A 15540-nucleotide genomic window follows, 5' to 3' on the forward strand; every position below is an offset into this window, starting at 1 on the left:
CTTGTTGGAATTAAAAAATTTTCATTAAAAATGTCTTCTTAATTGTAAAAGTCTAGTAAAATTTTCCTAATTTCGTTTACGTGGATGTATAACTGGTTGTCTACCAAGTTTCTTTTCAAAGAGAAAAAAATTGTTTCGCTTTTTCATTTGAAAATCTCCTTAATTGTAAAATTGGGGTAAAATTTGATAATTTTCTCAATTTTGATTACGTAGTTGTATAACTGGTTGCTTACCATTAATAACTAATTTCCTTTTGAAAGTGTGTTTAAGATGATGAACAAAGTTTTAATTGTAATTGGACATAAACAGTCACCTCAATTGTAAGATTGCAGTAAAATGTGTTAATTTTTCCAATTTCGTTTATCAAAATGCAATCTACTAAATGCAATCAATTTTTTTTAATGGAAAAAAACTGTTTTGTCAGTTAAAATTAATAGTTTTTCACTAAAAAGTCACCTTAATTACAAAATTGCAGTAAAATTTGTTAATTTTTACAATTTCTTATATGTAGGTGTATAACTGATAGCCAACCACTAAGAATATTTTTTTTTGAAAGTGAAAAAAATTATTTCGGTTGTTAGAAATAACAATTTTTCATTAAAAAAAGTCTTCTTAATTGCAAAACTGCAGTAAAATTTGTAAATTTTTCGAATTTTGATTATGTAGGTGTATAACTAGTTGCCTACCACTAATAAGATATTTTTTTGAAAGTGTATTTGGGCTCATAAACAAAGGTTTAATCGTAATTGGAAAAAAACCACACAAAGGCATAGAGGAAATATTTCATCTATGACAAATTGGCAATTAGCAGTGGTAGGCAACCAGTTATACACATACAAAATTAAAATGTCAAAATAAACAATAATTACAGTCAGAAATTATTTGACTTGTTAGAATTAACAACTTTTCATTAAAAAAGTCTTCTCAATTGTAGTAAAATTTGTTAATTTTCCCAATTTCGTTTATCGAGGTGTATAACTAGTTGCCTACCACAAGCAACAATTTTTTTGAAAGTGGATTTAAGGCTCTTAATACAAATAATTACCTTGCTGTACTGCCCCAGCACGTACTTGAGTATATTGGGGGGCGCATCGTAGAGCAGGGGTTCAAGCGCCGCCACCAGAAGACACTTCTGCAGACACAATTTCAACGCCAACTTGCACTTGAACTTGAGGTCTTCGGACGTCTCCTCGCTCACATACAATTGCACCAATCTGGGGAATAAATTCGCCGCCGCCACTGCTTTTGCATGTTCAGGACTGTGTTTCCCAATCTGTCCAATAGTCCACGCCGTCACTGCTAACACATTTTCATCTTTCGAATCGTTTAAAATCGCCCCAAGCAAAACTATAGCTTTACAACCGAGCACCGACATTGCTAATTGATCAGAGTGCCCGGCAATGTACCCCAAAGCGGTTATACAGGGTATTCGGGCTTCGCCCGGATCCTCAGTGAGGAGTTCCATCAAGGCCCCAATCCCGCCCGTATTGACAATAAGTTGTGTGAGTTCGAGAGTGTGTTTGACAACGTCACGGGTCAAACCAGCGGCGTTTTTGCGAACATGGGGGCACGCATGTGCCATATGGAGGAAAACACACGGGAAGACTTCCGCTTCGATTACTACTTCGGCCAGCTCGGCCGAGTGTTTGGCACAGGAACCTACAATTCTATAATTTTAAGGCACTCGCTTCGCTCGTTCGTGCTACTCACTCAATGCGGCTAAAACCTGTCGTTTCAGTTTCTCATCTAAATTATTGAGATTTTTCGCCAAGTAGGGTATAGCCCCCGCATCGACTATATTCTGCGCCAGTTCAATCGAGTGTTTAGCAATGTCACACAGTGCACTCGCTGAGATTTGTTTCAAGGTCAAATGGGGCCCCTGCAAACACATGATGAGCAAGGGCACAGCCCCCGCTTCCACGCATTTTTTCGCCAAGTTTTGATTATGACGCGCTATGTAACCGATCACCCAAGCGGCCGACTCCTGAACCGACGGTTCGAAATCCTCCATACAGGTTATAACCGTTTTGAGGGCGCCGGTCTCGACGACGAACTCCGCCAATTGTGGGTCGTACTTACAAACCGCGCGCAAGACAAACAGAATTGAGTTTTTCTGGTGTTTCTACAAGCTTTGGTTCGAGTAAAAGTGGTTTGGGGGGATTTACCGACATTTTCCTTGGGTAGGGTTGCCAACAGAAGATTGATTAACTCGGTTTGGGAGAATTTTTTCGCCATGGTGTGGTCGTTCTGGATGATGCGGCCCAAGGCGATGGTGGCGCAGTTCTGGATTTGCTTGCAAACATCGCTAAGGAGGGGCTTGAGGAGGTCTAGAATTGGGGCTTTGGGGATGAGTTATTGGGGGGTGGGTTACCTAAAATGTTTTGCTCGTCGAGGACAGGGATGTTGGCGGGGCGGAGGGCCAGTTCTGCGATCGATTTGACAAAATTGAGACGGGCTTTTTGGTACTGGTCGAAGATTTGCAAAATTGACCGTGTTGTCATTTTTGCGATTTTGACAAAATGGCGGCTCGCGCACTAGATTTTCAAAATTTGGTTATTTTAACATCGTCAAGGTGGTGCCAAAGCCAAAAATATTTACCTGCGAGAGATAAAATTAAAAAAAAGATTTAATTAATGCTTCAAGAGCGACTTTGCACCTTAAAGTATGTTTCACGGTTCATTAAACATAATTTATTTTTTTAATTGATTTTTAAATTCAAACCTTAATCAGTAATACCAATGTGACAAAAACAAAGTCAATTATAAGAAATAAATTTTTTATTTTATTAGACATTGTTATCAAAATCGCGTCCTGGAACTGATAAGGAATCACAAAATCTTTCAATTGTGTCCTTTCCACGTGTCCGATTAATTAAATTTCACACTCCCCGCAGCGCCCCCTCTCAAACGTCACTCCACCGAACCACTAATCAACTTTTCTACTTGAGTTTGTGTGATGTGTGCTTTTCCTTCCAATTTTCTTCTTAATTAACCAAGTAAGTGAGCCCCCTTTACCCCGTCTTGATTTTAATTTGCTTTCGTGCTTCTAATTCCGTTTTTTTCCGATGCAATTTGAGGTTAGGTCCAACTTCCTCCTGGCACTCTAGTGTCCTAATTTAATACATTGGGGGGATTTTCAGCCGGGGGCTGCATGGCAGGGAAGAAAATCCGTTCGAGAACGTCACAAAATTCGATTTCTGTCAGTTCTCTCAGTAATAGGACACTGAATGTGGCCACTGGTAGCACTCCAGTGAAAGGGGGCGGCAAACCCGTCGACGAACTCCTTGCCATGACCAAGGAACAGCTCAAGAACGAGTGCAGGAAAAAGGGCCAAAAGACTACCGGCAATAAGACAGAGCTGGTAGGGCTTGAGTGTGAGTGATGTAGGCGGGGGGGCCCCCAGCACAGCCGCTTTATCGTTTTGTTTGCCACCACCGTTTGCTTCTTATGATTTCGTTGCGTTTTTGTGTGATTTTTGACCTTGCATGATTGTCATTTATTTTTTTTTATAGCTCCAAAGACTGGGCTTCAAAATGACGAAACGTAAGGAGAATTCCACCAATGGAACGGCGATGACCCCCGATGAGGCCCCCACAACCGGGGGTGGCGACTTGAGCGAAAAAACAAGGAAAGAAAAAGAACGGAAAGAGAGAGAAAGTCTAGTACTATGGAAACGACCACTAACCACACTCGAATATGCGACAAAAGAAGTCACCACTTTATTAACAACATATGGTAGAAAGTAAGTTTGCCATGAAATTTTTTTTGTAGTTGGCACACCTGTTTCAGGATCCTAGAACATAAGAAAATCGTCTTACTTATCACATTAACTCTTCTATCTTCTTATTTATTGGTGAAAACGGCCGGTCCTCACCAATCCTACATCCAAATCGTTTATAAGAAACTCCTCTGGTGTTCATATTGGATAGGTTTAGGTGAGCCACGCCTCTAGCCACGCCTTTTGTATGTTTTCGGTTTTTTTACGTAGGAATTTTATCATCGGTGGGGTTGGGGACCGGTTTGCACACTTTTATACTGTATTTGGGGCCCCATATAGCGGCCGTGACACTCGCTGCGTACGAATGCGAGTCGTTAAATTTCCCAGAGCCGCCTTATCCGGACGAAATAATATGTCCAGATGAACGAAATCCATTGGCTGTGTCTATTTTAAGTATCATGTCGAAAGTTAGATTGGAAGCGATGTGTTGGGGGGCGGGGACTGCCTTAGGGGAGTTGCCCCCGTATTTCATGGCCCGAGCGGCGAGACTTTCTGGGTAATTTAAACACAAAACAAACGTAGCGAGTGCCTAAAATTTGTTATTCCAGCATCGATCCTGATGACGAAGACGACGATTTAAAGGAGTTTGAGGAGTTGAAACGGAAGCAGAACAACAGGAATGAGCTCACCCTTATCGAAAAAGGGAAGCTTTTCGTCGAGGAGCTGGTCCAAAGGGTGGGATTTTTAGGGATATTGGCGTGTGCTAGTGTTGGTATTGCTGTTATTTTTGGGGGTAATTACTCGATTTGTGATTCCAGATCCCGAATCCTTTGTTTGACTTGGCGGGGATTACTTGTGGCCACTTTTTGGTCCCGTTTTGGACATTCTTCGGGGCTACTTTAATCGGCAAAGCCATCATTAAGATGCATATCCAGAAATTATTTGTCATAATTGCGTTTAATGAAACTTTGATCGTTACGGCCCTGCAATGGCTTAAGTACCTCCCAGTCGTCGGCGAGAAGCTACAAGTACCTTTCAAGGCCTTCTTGGATGGCCAAAAATCAAAGTTGCATGGCGGTGGGGGTGGGAAAGTCGAAAGTGGGAATATTTTAAGTTCGGTTTTTGAAAAATTCGTTGTTGCCATGATTTTATATTTTATCGTGTCGATAGTTAATTCGTTTGCTCAGAGTTACTATAAGAGGATACACAAGAAGAAAAGTAGTAAAGTAGCAAAGGATTAGGTCAGGGTTATTCAATTTAGTTTGTTGTTGTTTTTATGGGAGGTTGTTTTTTGTTGAACCATTCCGATTTGTATACAAGTATTATTTACGGTTTATTCACTTTTTAGTCAATTTTTAGCGTGATTACGACTTTCATGTGTGATTTAATTACAAAAAATAAATGTTTGACATAATTTTAACTATTTTAAGAGCGCTGACAAGGGGTCATCGTCCGGTTTCGTATTCTCTAATTTTTTTATGCTACTCACTTTAGGAACTTTTTTCTCCGTCGCCACCTTAGTTTCAGATTCTACAATAGAAAATTTAATTAATTAAACTACAAAGAAAAATTAAAACAGGTACCTACTTTTCACACTAGCGCTAGTGAAACTTTTAAAAATATCATCATCATCCTCATCATCATCAAATAACGACTTTTTGGCTTTATTCCCCTGAATTGGCGTTTTTTTTGCGTTAAATAAATCATCATCGTCTTCATCACCGAAAATGTCGGTTTTGACTTGACTTGACTTTGGAATGTCACGTGACTCGTCCGATTTAACCTCACTTTCGCCTCTACTACCGAACAAATCATCGTCTGAGCGCTCACCAAACAACCCTAAACCCGATTTAGTCTTATTTCCTTCAAAAATGTCACGTGAGTCGCCAAATTCCTCTTCAAACAAATCTGACTTTGGTTTAGTTTCACTCTTAACCTCAAATAAGTCATCGGGGGGCTCATCAAACAAGCCAAAACTTCGATGAGAATCTTGTTTGGGCGAGTCACGTCTTATGTCAAGAATGTCGTCACGGGGCTCATCAAATAGACCCGTACTTTCTTTCATAATGTTGGTATCACTGTTTGCAAACAAATCGTCATCGGGAGGCTCGTCAAATAAACCCAAATTCGGTTTGATTTGGACGAAAGTGTCACGTGACTCTAAATTCGGGTGAATATCAGTCTTTTGTGACTTTGTATCAAATAAATCATCATCAGGGGGCTCCTCGAACTGATTCAAATTTCCTTGAGGCAAATTTGAATCGTTTCTGCTTGACTTAACCTCAAATATGGGGTCACGTGACGTTGGGTCATTTTCTTGTTCTAGTTGAAAATCACTTTCTGATTTTTTTAAAGCTTCTTTTCGGCCTTTTCTCGTCGACGGACGCCTATTTAAGGGTCGTCGGGCCCTATCCTAAATTAACAATTAAAAAAAAATACAAAAAACGGTGAAAATAATTACTTTAGTAACACTTGGCAACACTGTAACATTGTCAGCCTCATCAAATGACGGTGGTGATTTAGTAGCGCCATCTGTCTGTTTTGGCGGAAATGCGCCCGGTCTTAAGGCCCCAACGTTGATCTTTAAATCATGTTTGAGTTTCCCAGGTTTATTTCTAAAAAAAAAAAAACAAAAAATTGAAAATCGTGGTTAATTTTCTCTACTAACATGACAAGTGGGGGCGGTTCTTCGCTAAACAAATCACTTTTGTTGCTTTCCTCCTCTTGAATCTGATTGGTTGTCTCAAACTCATCCGTCGTTGTGTCCCAATTGTCGTCAGGGGGCGGGTTGGGATCAAAAAGTCGCACATCAGGGATTGATGCCTTTTGCGGTGTTGATGTTTGCGTGGGTGGAGCTTCAGACGCGAACAAATCGTCAGGTTCGAACAGGGATGGGCGTGGTTTGGGTTTCGGAGGCTCCGCCTCTTTTTGCGTTTCACGACTGTCGACGTTTATCGAATTTTTATCATCGGGAATTGCCATCAAATCGGCAAATAAGTCAGCGGAATTTTTCGTTTCCGGTTGTGTAGCGAACAAATCGTCGTCGAAAAGACCGGAAGTGAATTTTTTCGGGGCTGTTGACGAAAAGAGATCGTCTTTGAACAAGTCATCGTTGTCGTCAAACAAAGACATTTTTTTCGGTGTTTCCTCGACTTTTGGCTCAATTTTGTTGAATAAGCCACTCTCACTTGACTCCTCCTCGTCAGACCCAAACAAATTGACGCTCCGCCCTTTCGTTTCAGGTTCCTGCTCCTCATCGGAGCTTGGCTGTCGCCTCAACAACTTCTTATCGAACAAATCACCGCCTCCGAAAATCGAAACTCCGCCCACCGGTTTCTAAACCAATCAAATTTAGCTATAGACAAATCAATCATACCAACCTTTTTATCGTCTAAGGCCGGAGGTTCGTCACTGAAGAGAGGTATTTTGGCCGGTTTTTGCAAATACGGATTTTTTTTCGTAAAAATTTCATCGTCGCTTTCATCTCCATCGAAAAGGTCTTTTTTCGGGGGTTGTCTCAATTCGGGTTTGGGGGTTGGAGGCGTGGCCTCATCATCATCATCAAACAAGCCCTTACCCCCCGAAAACAGCCCTTTCGGCTCGTCCAAAGGCGGCGGTTCATCGAAAAACAAGTTATCTGAAATGAGTGTTTAGTCTGCCGTCCGGTTCGAAAAACTCACTACCGTATTGTGGCTTTGTCTGGATCGGCCGTCGGTTCACTTCCGGTTCAGCGTACTCCTGATCGATCACGTGACCCAATTTCGCCGCCAACTCTTCGGCAAAGTTACCAACGGCTTGCACCGCCACCGAATTTTCACTGTCACTCGAATTGATGAAATTTTTCGGTTCAGTTCGCAAATCCAGCTCGGAACTGGTCTCCGAAGTGTCTTTAATCTGGAAATAGAACCAAATATTTCCCATTGTGACTAGATCGCGACTAAACTAAAATTCGGTTGGCTGGTTAATAGACCAATAAAATTATGGTAATTCATGGATCAAGTCCGAGCCAACCAATGGAAAAACATGTGTTAAAAACCTGTGTTCTATCGGGGATAATTGGCAAGTCTGATTCCGAGTCGCTTTCACTGAAATTATCCGAAACTTTCTCAGTTTCGCTACCGCTGGAGGAGTCCTCCAGGCCCACGTGCCACGTCCTGTGCCACTCTTCGGACCCGATCACGTACGGAAGGGGGCGATCAATGTACAAATCTTTGGGTCTGAGAACATAACTAAAAAAAAAATTTCATTAGAGTTTTAACAATTTGTCGTGAAAAATCACTTGGGCAAATCGATGTCATCGTCTTCACTGTCACTAACCGACACCTCAACTCGATCAAAGTACTTCTCCAAGACCTCTAACCCCTTCAAAGCCGCCAATCTAACCTCCTCAGTCTTATCAACCTCTTTCTCCTCCTCAGCTTTCGCCTCGCCCGTCGCCTCCAGAGTCTCATCGTCTTCATACACTCGACTTTCAATAAACTGACTATTGCGCAAACTCTGGAACTCGTTTTGGGCTATATCCAACTGGAGACTTGTCTCAGACAGGGTGCTTGTCAAATTTTGCAAATTATTGTTAATTTCAGTGGTACGAGTTAGAAGATTCTAAAAATCAACAATTGAGAGTGGAAACATAAAGGAGAGGCTTGAAATACGTCTGCGAAAGCTTTAAGTGTGTTTAAAAGGGCCACATCACCGGCCAAGTTCCAATTATCCGAATTTTCGATTATCTCCTCCATGGACCACGGACGGTCCCAGGGCTTGCTAGTGGACATGTCCACGCCGTTGTGCAAGTCTAGAAAGTAGAATTAATTGATATTTTTGATTAATTAATAATAATTTGACATTTGTTAAAACATGACATGGGGATTTTTCGTTCGATGATTGGCTATATACAACTAATATTTTTTAATAATTATCATTTAATAAAATCAAACAATTTGAATATTGTCGTTTCTCGTGTTTATTTTTTGTGCGTCACAGTTAAAATAATATTTCGGTATGTTTTTTAATTAAGTTATTTAAACTTGACCGCACTAGATTTGTGTTGGCAATCTTGCATGTTTGTTTTTGCGAAATGTCATTAACCTTGCGGTGAATTTTGTGATAATTAATGATTTTTGTGGCATTTGAACCGTTTGAGGTGATAAATAAGCGTTAGTACGTCATTTTAGTCAAGTTAGAGTTGTTTTTTGTGTGACTGTAGTAACATAACCTCAATTTCTCATGGCCGATCGCTTGACCCAGCTCCAGGATTGCATAAATCAGGTAACCCCCTCTAAATTCAAACCCCTTCACACTTTGTGTTATTGTAGCAAGCCGAACACTTCTGTAACAGTATAGGAATTTTGCAACAGTTTGCGCCCCCTAGCAAGTTCCCGAATTTCGACAGGAGCGGTTCCCAAACCCCCCAGCAGCAAAACCAAGAAGACTACGTCCAGTTATTCACGACGTTGATTGCCCGATGCGCCAAAGATATCGACACTTTGATCGAGTCGTTGCCAAGCGAGGAAAGCTCAACGGACGTGCAGGTAGGCGAGTCGCGAACCGGACCGCAGACTAAACACCTATTCCAGTTGCAAAGTCTCCGAATTCTCGAATCGGAGAATCAAGAGTCAGCCGAGCGACTGGAGGCTATAGTGCGCAAAGGCCAGGATCTCCTCGAGCAAATCCAAGCGGCGTTGAGCGACATCGCCCAATCACAACTCGACATGCAACATTTGACAAAAGTCGGGAACAAAGACTAGTGAGCTGTTGATGAATTTTATTTGCGGTTGAAAAACAAACACAAATAACCATGTACTATTTACAGAAACATATATACAAATAAAAAAGATAATTTAAAATTTCATATAGTAACTAACTCGGTTTAATTAAGTGTCCCGCGACACGTGGCCGCCCCACACAGACACGGGATTTTCTCATCCTCGATCGGGAATTTGTAATCGTAGGTGATTTCCTCGTTTACACCGATGCTCTGCTTCGAATATATCACAATCTTCTTCTGGGACTCGATTGTAATCACTTTGGCGTAACAATTAGGCTACAAAACACAATTAATACAAAACGGACAACAATTTCAGTTCGCACACTTACATTACAACTGTGATTGATAAACCTTGCAAGGTTGCCACATTTAGTCGCATCAATGATATTCTCAAGATCGATTCGGAACAAATACGAGCTCCCAATCCCCGTCGCTTCATACTTGCGCTCCCTCAAATCGGCAACACTATGTCTCACCATCTGCCCCACGTACTCGATCACCATTTCATCGGCCGCGATTGGCTCCATTGCGAACAAGCCCCAATCGTGGATGGCCGATTTGGCGAATTTCAGATGTTTTTTCCTGAATTTCAGCTGATTAAACTTCAGGAGATCGGAGTCGGTGTCGCCACCAAAAGCCGCCAATAGACGTCGCTGATTCGAGCGTGCTTCCCGTGACAAACCTTGCATTTTACTCACGGGGGCGTTTTCCGAAACAATTGCATGCGATTTTGCGTGATGGTACTTATATTTGGCCTTTTCGTGTGCTGCTATCTTGTAATAGCCCTCAGTTCGGGCACATCCGGTCGAATGGAGTCTCACATCGTCCCGTTTCCGTCTTTTCGCCGGACTCGAGTACAGATCCGTAACGCAATGGTCCACCCAATGGGTGTCATTCAACCAATAACCCATCGAATCATCAGCCAACATAAACTCGTAACTCTGTTTCATGTATTGAATATCCTCGAAGTCGATTCCTTTCGTTAAAAACTCGTAAAGAATACTCATTTGATTCATCACATCGCGTTCTTTGTGTTTAACATTGTGGATGGTGTAGGGAACAGAAGAATTGTACTTGTAACTGTCGTAGTTTTGTAATTCTTGGAGTTTTTTGTGTTCTTTGCGTTTGCGGGGCCTTGGGGGCTTCTCCTTGACCGGTTTCGTCTCCTTAGTAGTGTAACCATGATCATGAACGAGATTTTCTTGAGTTGCTTCAGCGGAAATTTCAATTGGTTGCATACAATAGGAGTGTTCCATGGTGACTTGTGACGAAGGACTGCTTTCGATTGATGACTCTGAGACACGTTTCGGGGGCTCCAATGCCCCATTATGCTCCTCTTTCACCTCCTCTTTCTTCCTTACTCTCGCTTCGAGATTCTCATCGTCGCTGCTACTCACTGGGGGCTCCTCTGGAGGCTCTGGATTCCTCACTTGACGCAACAACTCCTCCCTTTCACTCTCCAACTTCTCCAAACTTTTCTCCTCCAAACTCTCCATTTCCACATCTTCGACTACTTTTACCTCCTCCTCCACCACCACCACCTTATTTGCTTGTTTCTTCTCCCTCTCGATTTGCTCCATCCATTCGGTGTTCCGCCTTCGCCGTTCCAAAAACTCCAATTCGCCATCGTCACTATCACTAACGTAGATTTTCGAGTATCGATTGACCGGTTTTGGGGCTTTTTCCGGTTCTGGTGTTTTCTCCTTCGAATCGGAACAACTCTCATCCGAACTGTCCTCACTTTCCGAACTCAAACTCGAACTTTCCGAACTACTCGACGAACTGATCCGAATACGGCGCAACGGTCGTGTGACTTCCGGATCCGAATCGTGAACGATTTCCTCACAATCGCTCAATTTTCGCTCCTCAGGCGAGGGGATTTTCTTACGGCGAAAACTGGGCATTTTCGGAAGTGAAGCTTTAAGACCAAGACTCACATTCGAATAAAGATTCTCACGATTTGCCTCCAATAAAACATTAATATTGTCACGTGTCGGTTTTTCCACCACTTCCTCTTTATTTTTATTCTCTTTACTACTCTCCTCCTCCCACCAAGCTTCGAATTTTTTAAATGCTGTCATTTCGACCATTTTCTTATTAAAATCCTTCTTGAGAATCGCTTTCAATTCTTGTGTGATTTGTTGAATCACTGCGTTTATAGTAGGGGAGTGTGGGTCATCTTTGGAGTTTTCTGACCGTTTCGGTGCCATTTGATAATTCATATATGACTGTACGGAGGGGTGCATTGAGGGGTAAGACGAAGTCAAATACATTGGATGTGTATATGGATACGACTGTCTCCAATCGTATTGATTGTATGGATACGAGTAGGGGAGACCTGGGTATCCTGGATATTGTTGATAAGGATACGTCGGCATGACCAACTTTGATTCTTCAATTTTCTGTTCGTTATCACTCAACGGCGATAAACTCATTCGGTCGTCATCCTTATCACATTTACGCTCAAGGGGGCTATAATTGTCACCTGTCAAAAGTTCATCCTCACTCGACGAGATGTCGCTACCGATTTTCGTCACATCGATTTGTTTCAAGAGGGCGCTGGTCTCCAAAGCCTCCTTCTGACGCGCCACCACCTCCTAAAAAAATTTCGCAGTGTAAAAGCAATTTTTCGCGCCAATTTTCAAACTCACCTGTTCCAACGCCAACTTGTGACACTCCAAATAGACGTCTTTGGACAAAAATGGCGACGGTGGGGTAGAGAGAGGGGCGGTGTCGTCACACTTGACCGAATTTGTGTCAAATTCGGGGGCAGGGGGATTAATGGGCATGTCACTTAGTGAGATACTTGACCGGTCTGAAATACCAACTTTACAAAATTGAAAAACACTAGACACACCATATACCGTCATCGCTGTCAATTGATGTTGGGATTGGTACCGATTTGGGCATTCTATCAAAGGAAGACTTTGATTCGTCGTCCGAATCCCCGCCCAGTAGTAGAAAGGGCGGTGCTTTATCACCCGTGCCCCGCCCTTTAAGTAAAAGAGCAATCCTTGTGTCTAAATCAAGCGTTTTGCTCTCTTCCTCCTCCTTCTCTTTCTCTTTTTTAGTTTTAATAGGGGCTACATTATTTCGTTTTTTCTCTTCTTTGTATTCTTTAACTGGGTGTTCTTTTTCGGGCCATTTGGGGGGTATTGGAGTGCGATCCCACATGTCTGATGGCCATTGAGGTGTGGCCATTGGCCATACAGTGGGCGGGCAGTGATAAGTGGGCGTGGCGTACGGATACTGATGTGCCATGTGTGAATAATCGTAAGCCAATGGCGTGGTACCTGCCGATCCGTAACTGGCTGAAAATTCACTAGAGGCGGTTCCGTAACCCATATCTGAGCTACTGGGCGTGGCAAACTCCCGATACCTATACCTATCTCTCTCCCTATCCCTATCTCTGTCTTTCTTTTTAACTTCATCGATGCTCTCTTTCGGTTCTTTTTCATCTTTCTTTTTCTCTTCGTCGATTTTGAGTTTCTCAGGTTCGGTTTTCGGCGTGTTTTCGATGATGGGTGGTGGGGGGCGTTTTTCTACAGTACAGTCTTCGAATTTCTTTTTACATTTTTCGCCGAATGGATCGAGGAAGACTTCGAGAATTTGACCCATAACACTGGTGTCGTTCAATTTTTCGACGCAGGTTTTCGCACCGACAACTGTTTCAAAGACAACACGACCAATACCGAGGTGTTTGTTGGTTTGAGGGTGGTAGTAGATGAAGAGTTCCTCAATTACGCCGTATTTTTGCACCATGTCTTTGAGGAACTGCTTGTCAATGTTGTCGTTCAAGTGGAAAATTGTTACTTCGATCGAAGGGGGCTCCCCCACGTAGTTTGAGTCGATCTTGAACCTGTAAATTTCACGCTTTCAATGGTAAGTTTTTAGAAATAAAACAAAAATTAAGCTTTTTAAAGTAAATTTCTCCAGTGTGAGTCGGGCTTACACAGTTGGTGAAAAACTTTACAAAGTCACCTTGAACCGGCCCCGGAATCATATCAAAATGGGCTAAAAATATATTTTTTTAATATAAAAGTTAGGAAAAAATACTTAAAACAGTTTTTTTGAAAATGATTTATTCAGATTTTCATGAAAAACAAAAACATTCATCGTCCACGAGTGGAAAAAAGTGAGGTTATGTCACTATTTTTTTTTTAATTTCGTCGTTTTAATGAAATAAGCAACGTAATTGATGCATTTAATAAAATTAGTAACAAAAATTACGCAATTATAGACCACTAGCCCGAAAATTAGGCCTTTTTGTCCAAATTTCGTCTTCTCAAAGTTCAAGCTTTCTACATTTTTGCTGCTCTTCTACTAATTAATCATTAAAGTGTAAACATTAATTAAAACTATTAGTATTAACAGTCTTATTTTCCAAGTAATTTATTCAGTTTCTTGAAAAACGATCATTGAATTTACAAAAAAAGAAAGTGAGGTTATGTCAACTTTGTTCCAAATTTTTGTCGTTTTAACGCAAACAGCAACGTAATTGTTATTTCTTTAATAAAATTAGTAATAAAAATGGCTCAATCAGAGGTAATAAACTAGCAATGAAGCATTTAAGCCAAAATTAAATCCCATCTTAAGTCCAACTTTTTTTCAAATTTTAATTTTTTTCACTAAATAAAACTACCAATCTACAATTTTTATTAAAACAATTATAAGTTCCACTACCTTAACACCAAATTTGCAAAAAAAAATAAAATAAAAACTAGGTACAAAATTTAATTATTTATTATTTCAGTTATTATATGGAAAAATTTGTCAAAAATGGTTAAAGAAATGATCAAAAGCCCCTCATTAAGTAATTTAAATTTACTTTTGACAACAATATTTGCAGTTTCACCCAAAAAATCTAAGAAAGATCGTTAAAAAAGTGAGGTTATGAGACAAAAATCCAAATAATCTCATTCTGATGCCAAAACTAATAATAAATGAACACTTTTCTGATTACGAAATTAAAAATTAAAATGAAAAAATACAAATATGCCCACAATTCCATTGTTCTGAAAATACCAACAAAAAAGTGAGGTTATGTAAAAAATCAGTTTTTTTCATTTAATTCATATTCCAAATAAATGTCGACATGTCACTAACTAATCTTGTGATGACCTCCCAAAATGCGTTAATAACCACAATTAAAGTATAATCTACTTATCCCATTTCTTTAATAACAAAAAGTGAGGTTATGTCATTAGTTTTATTGGCAAATAATTTGCTGAAAATCTAGTCACAAGCTTTCAAATTGTGTAATTTGACATTTCCCAACTTGACATAACCAATTGCTGCTCACAAATTGAAAAAAATCACAAATTCCAAACATATTGTGTTGAGCCATCAATAAAACACTGTGTAAATACACAAACCGGCCCAATTAATAACATGGAGTGAAACTTTCCACCTAAAAATATGCGTCCTTGGTTGGGCATTAAACATAAATAAAAAGTGAGGTTATGTCGCCTCTCATAAATGGAAAAAGCAAGTTTTGGGGCTGTTTCAGACCTTGGTACTGGCAGGTCGAGCGTCTCCAGTCTCGTCCAAATCCTGGTGAGGTGCGACCTGGGGTCCCTCGGAACCGGCGGTCGGTACGAGGCGTCGTTGGGGACCACCCCGTCGTACCTGTACAACTTGGCAGCCCCCTTAACCAAGAAAGGGTCCACCAGCAATTTGTAATTCTTAGGCCCCTTGGCTCCGTGCGTGTCGCTCTTTCGTGGCTCCATTGTGCCGTTCATTCTTTCGAAGAAACGAATTAATTCTAGTCGAGTCAAGGGGGCTCACTCACCTTTGCTATGGAAGTAAATAATAACAAACAATCACAAATCAGCTTGGGTCAAATACGAAAAATGCGTGCATGGTAAACCGCAATTGTAATGATGAAAAGTCGCCGAGTTTATTAATTAACGAAATGTCATTCACTAATTTATTATTTTCGAGCAAAAGGCGCGATTTAACGTAAATAACACACAACGAAAGACACTCAACCTTCTAACCTACCCTCACGTCAAAAACTAGTTCCCACTGCTACCAAACGCAAATCTCCAAAGTGAACC

The 15540-nt window shown here is 41.0% G+C and overlaps 5 protein-coding genes across 8 annotated transcripts in view; 2 read left to right on the forward strand and 3 right to left on the reverse strand.

Moving 5' to 3' along the window:
- Positions 1–2519, reverse strand: part of LOC123008810 (sperm-associated antigen 6-like) — a 4518-nt gene extending 1999 nt beyond the window's left edge. The window contains exons 1-4 of the mRNA XM_044404829.1: positions 2372–2519; positions 2170–2327; positions 1711–2122; positions 1046–1659 (exon numbers count right to left, since the gene is read on the reverse strand). Coding sequence (XP_044260764.1) covers positions 1046–1659; positions 1711–2122; positions 2170–2327; positions 2372–2501 — 1314 coding nt within the window. The 5' untranslated portion in view covers positions 2502–2519. The remainder of the gene's footprint in view (positions 1–1045; positions 1660–1710; positions 2123–2169; positions 2328–2371) is intronic.
- A 307-nt stretch (positions 2520–2826) lies between these two features.
- Positions 2827–5131, forward strand: LOC123008918 (vacuole membrane protein 1). 2 transcript variants are annotated; one of them, XM_044404978.1, is made up of 7 exons: positions 2827–2995; positions 3140–3360; positions 3512–3741; positions 3789–3934; positions 3988–4273; positions 4326–4485; positions 4536–5131. In XM_044404978.1, exons 2-7 carry the CDS (start codon positions 3151–3153, stop codon positions 4956–4958), a joined length of 1455 nt encoding a protein of 484 aa, XP_044260913.1. In that variant the 5' UTR covers positions 2827–2995; positions 3140–3150; the 3' UTR covers positions 4959–5131. The 2 variants fall into 2 exon arrangements, with proteins under 2 accessions (XP_044260913.1, XP_044260914.1); XM_044404979.1 differs by lacking the exon at positions 3140–3360 and having other exon boundaries at positions 2832–2995.
- LOC123008915 (WASH complex subunit 2) lies at positions 5082–8672 on the reverse strand. 3 transcript variants are annotated; one of them, XM_044404976.1, is made up of 10 exons: positions 8560–8672; positions 8370–8509; positions 7997–8319; positions 7754–7946; positions 7398–7611; positions 7098–7354; positions 6386–7053; positions 6179–6332; positions 5301–6130; positions 5082–5247 (listed from the first exon to the last, which is right to left on the reverse strand). In XM_044404976.1, the coding sequence occupies exons 1-10, from the start codon at positions 8576–8578 to the stop codon at positions 5241–5243; spliced, it is 2805 nt and encodes a 934-aa protein (XP_044260911.1). In that variant the 5' UTR covers positions 8579–8672; the 3' UTR covers positions 5082–5240. The 3 variants fall into 3 exon arrangements, with proteins under 3 accessions (XP_044260911.1, XP_044260909.1, XP_044260910.1); XM_044404974.1 differs by having other exon boundaries at positions 5305–6130; positions 8560–8668; XM_044404975.1 differs by having other exon boundaries at positions 5305–6130; positions 7401–7611; positions 8560–8593.
- A 50-nt stretch (positions 8673–8722) lies between these two features.
- Positions 8723–9563, forward strand: LOC123008921 (mediator of RNA polymerase II transcription subunit 21). The gene is made up of 3 exons (XM_044404984.1): positions 8723–8982; positions 9030–9245; positions 9291–9563. Exons 1-3 carry the CDS (start codon positions 8941–8943, stop codon positions 9459–9461), a joined length of 429 nt encoding a protein of 142 aa, XP_044260919.1. The 5' UTR covers positions 8723–8940; the 3' UTR covers positions 9462–9563.
- On the reverse strand, positions 9462–15513 carry LOC123008913 (histone-lysine N-methyltransferase SETD1). Its single transcript, XM_044404972.1, has 6 exons — positions 15273–15513; positions 14993–15223; positions 12346–13340; positions 12133–12296; positions 9811–12078; positions 9462–9757 (listed from the first exon to the last, which is right to left on the reverse strand). Exons 2-6 carry the CDS (start codon positions 15220–15222, stop codon positions 9584–9586), a joined length of 3831 nt encoding a protein of 1276 aa, XP_044260907.1. The 5' UTR covers position 15223; positions 15273–15513; the 3' UTR covers positions 9462–9583.
- Positions 15514–15540: the final 27 nt, after the last annotated feature.

The sequence above is a fragment of the Tribolium madens genome, unplaced genomic scaffold (assembly GCF_015345945.1).
Source record: "Tribolium madens isolate multiple individuals breed KSU strain unplaced genomic scaffold, Tmad_KSU_1.1 Scaffold_71;HRSCAF=194;Tcas5.2_LG6, whole genome shotgun sequence".
NCBI classification, from domain to species: Eukaryota; Metazoa; Arthropoda; class Insecta; order Coleoptera; family Tenebrionidae; genus Tribolium; species Tribolium madens.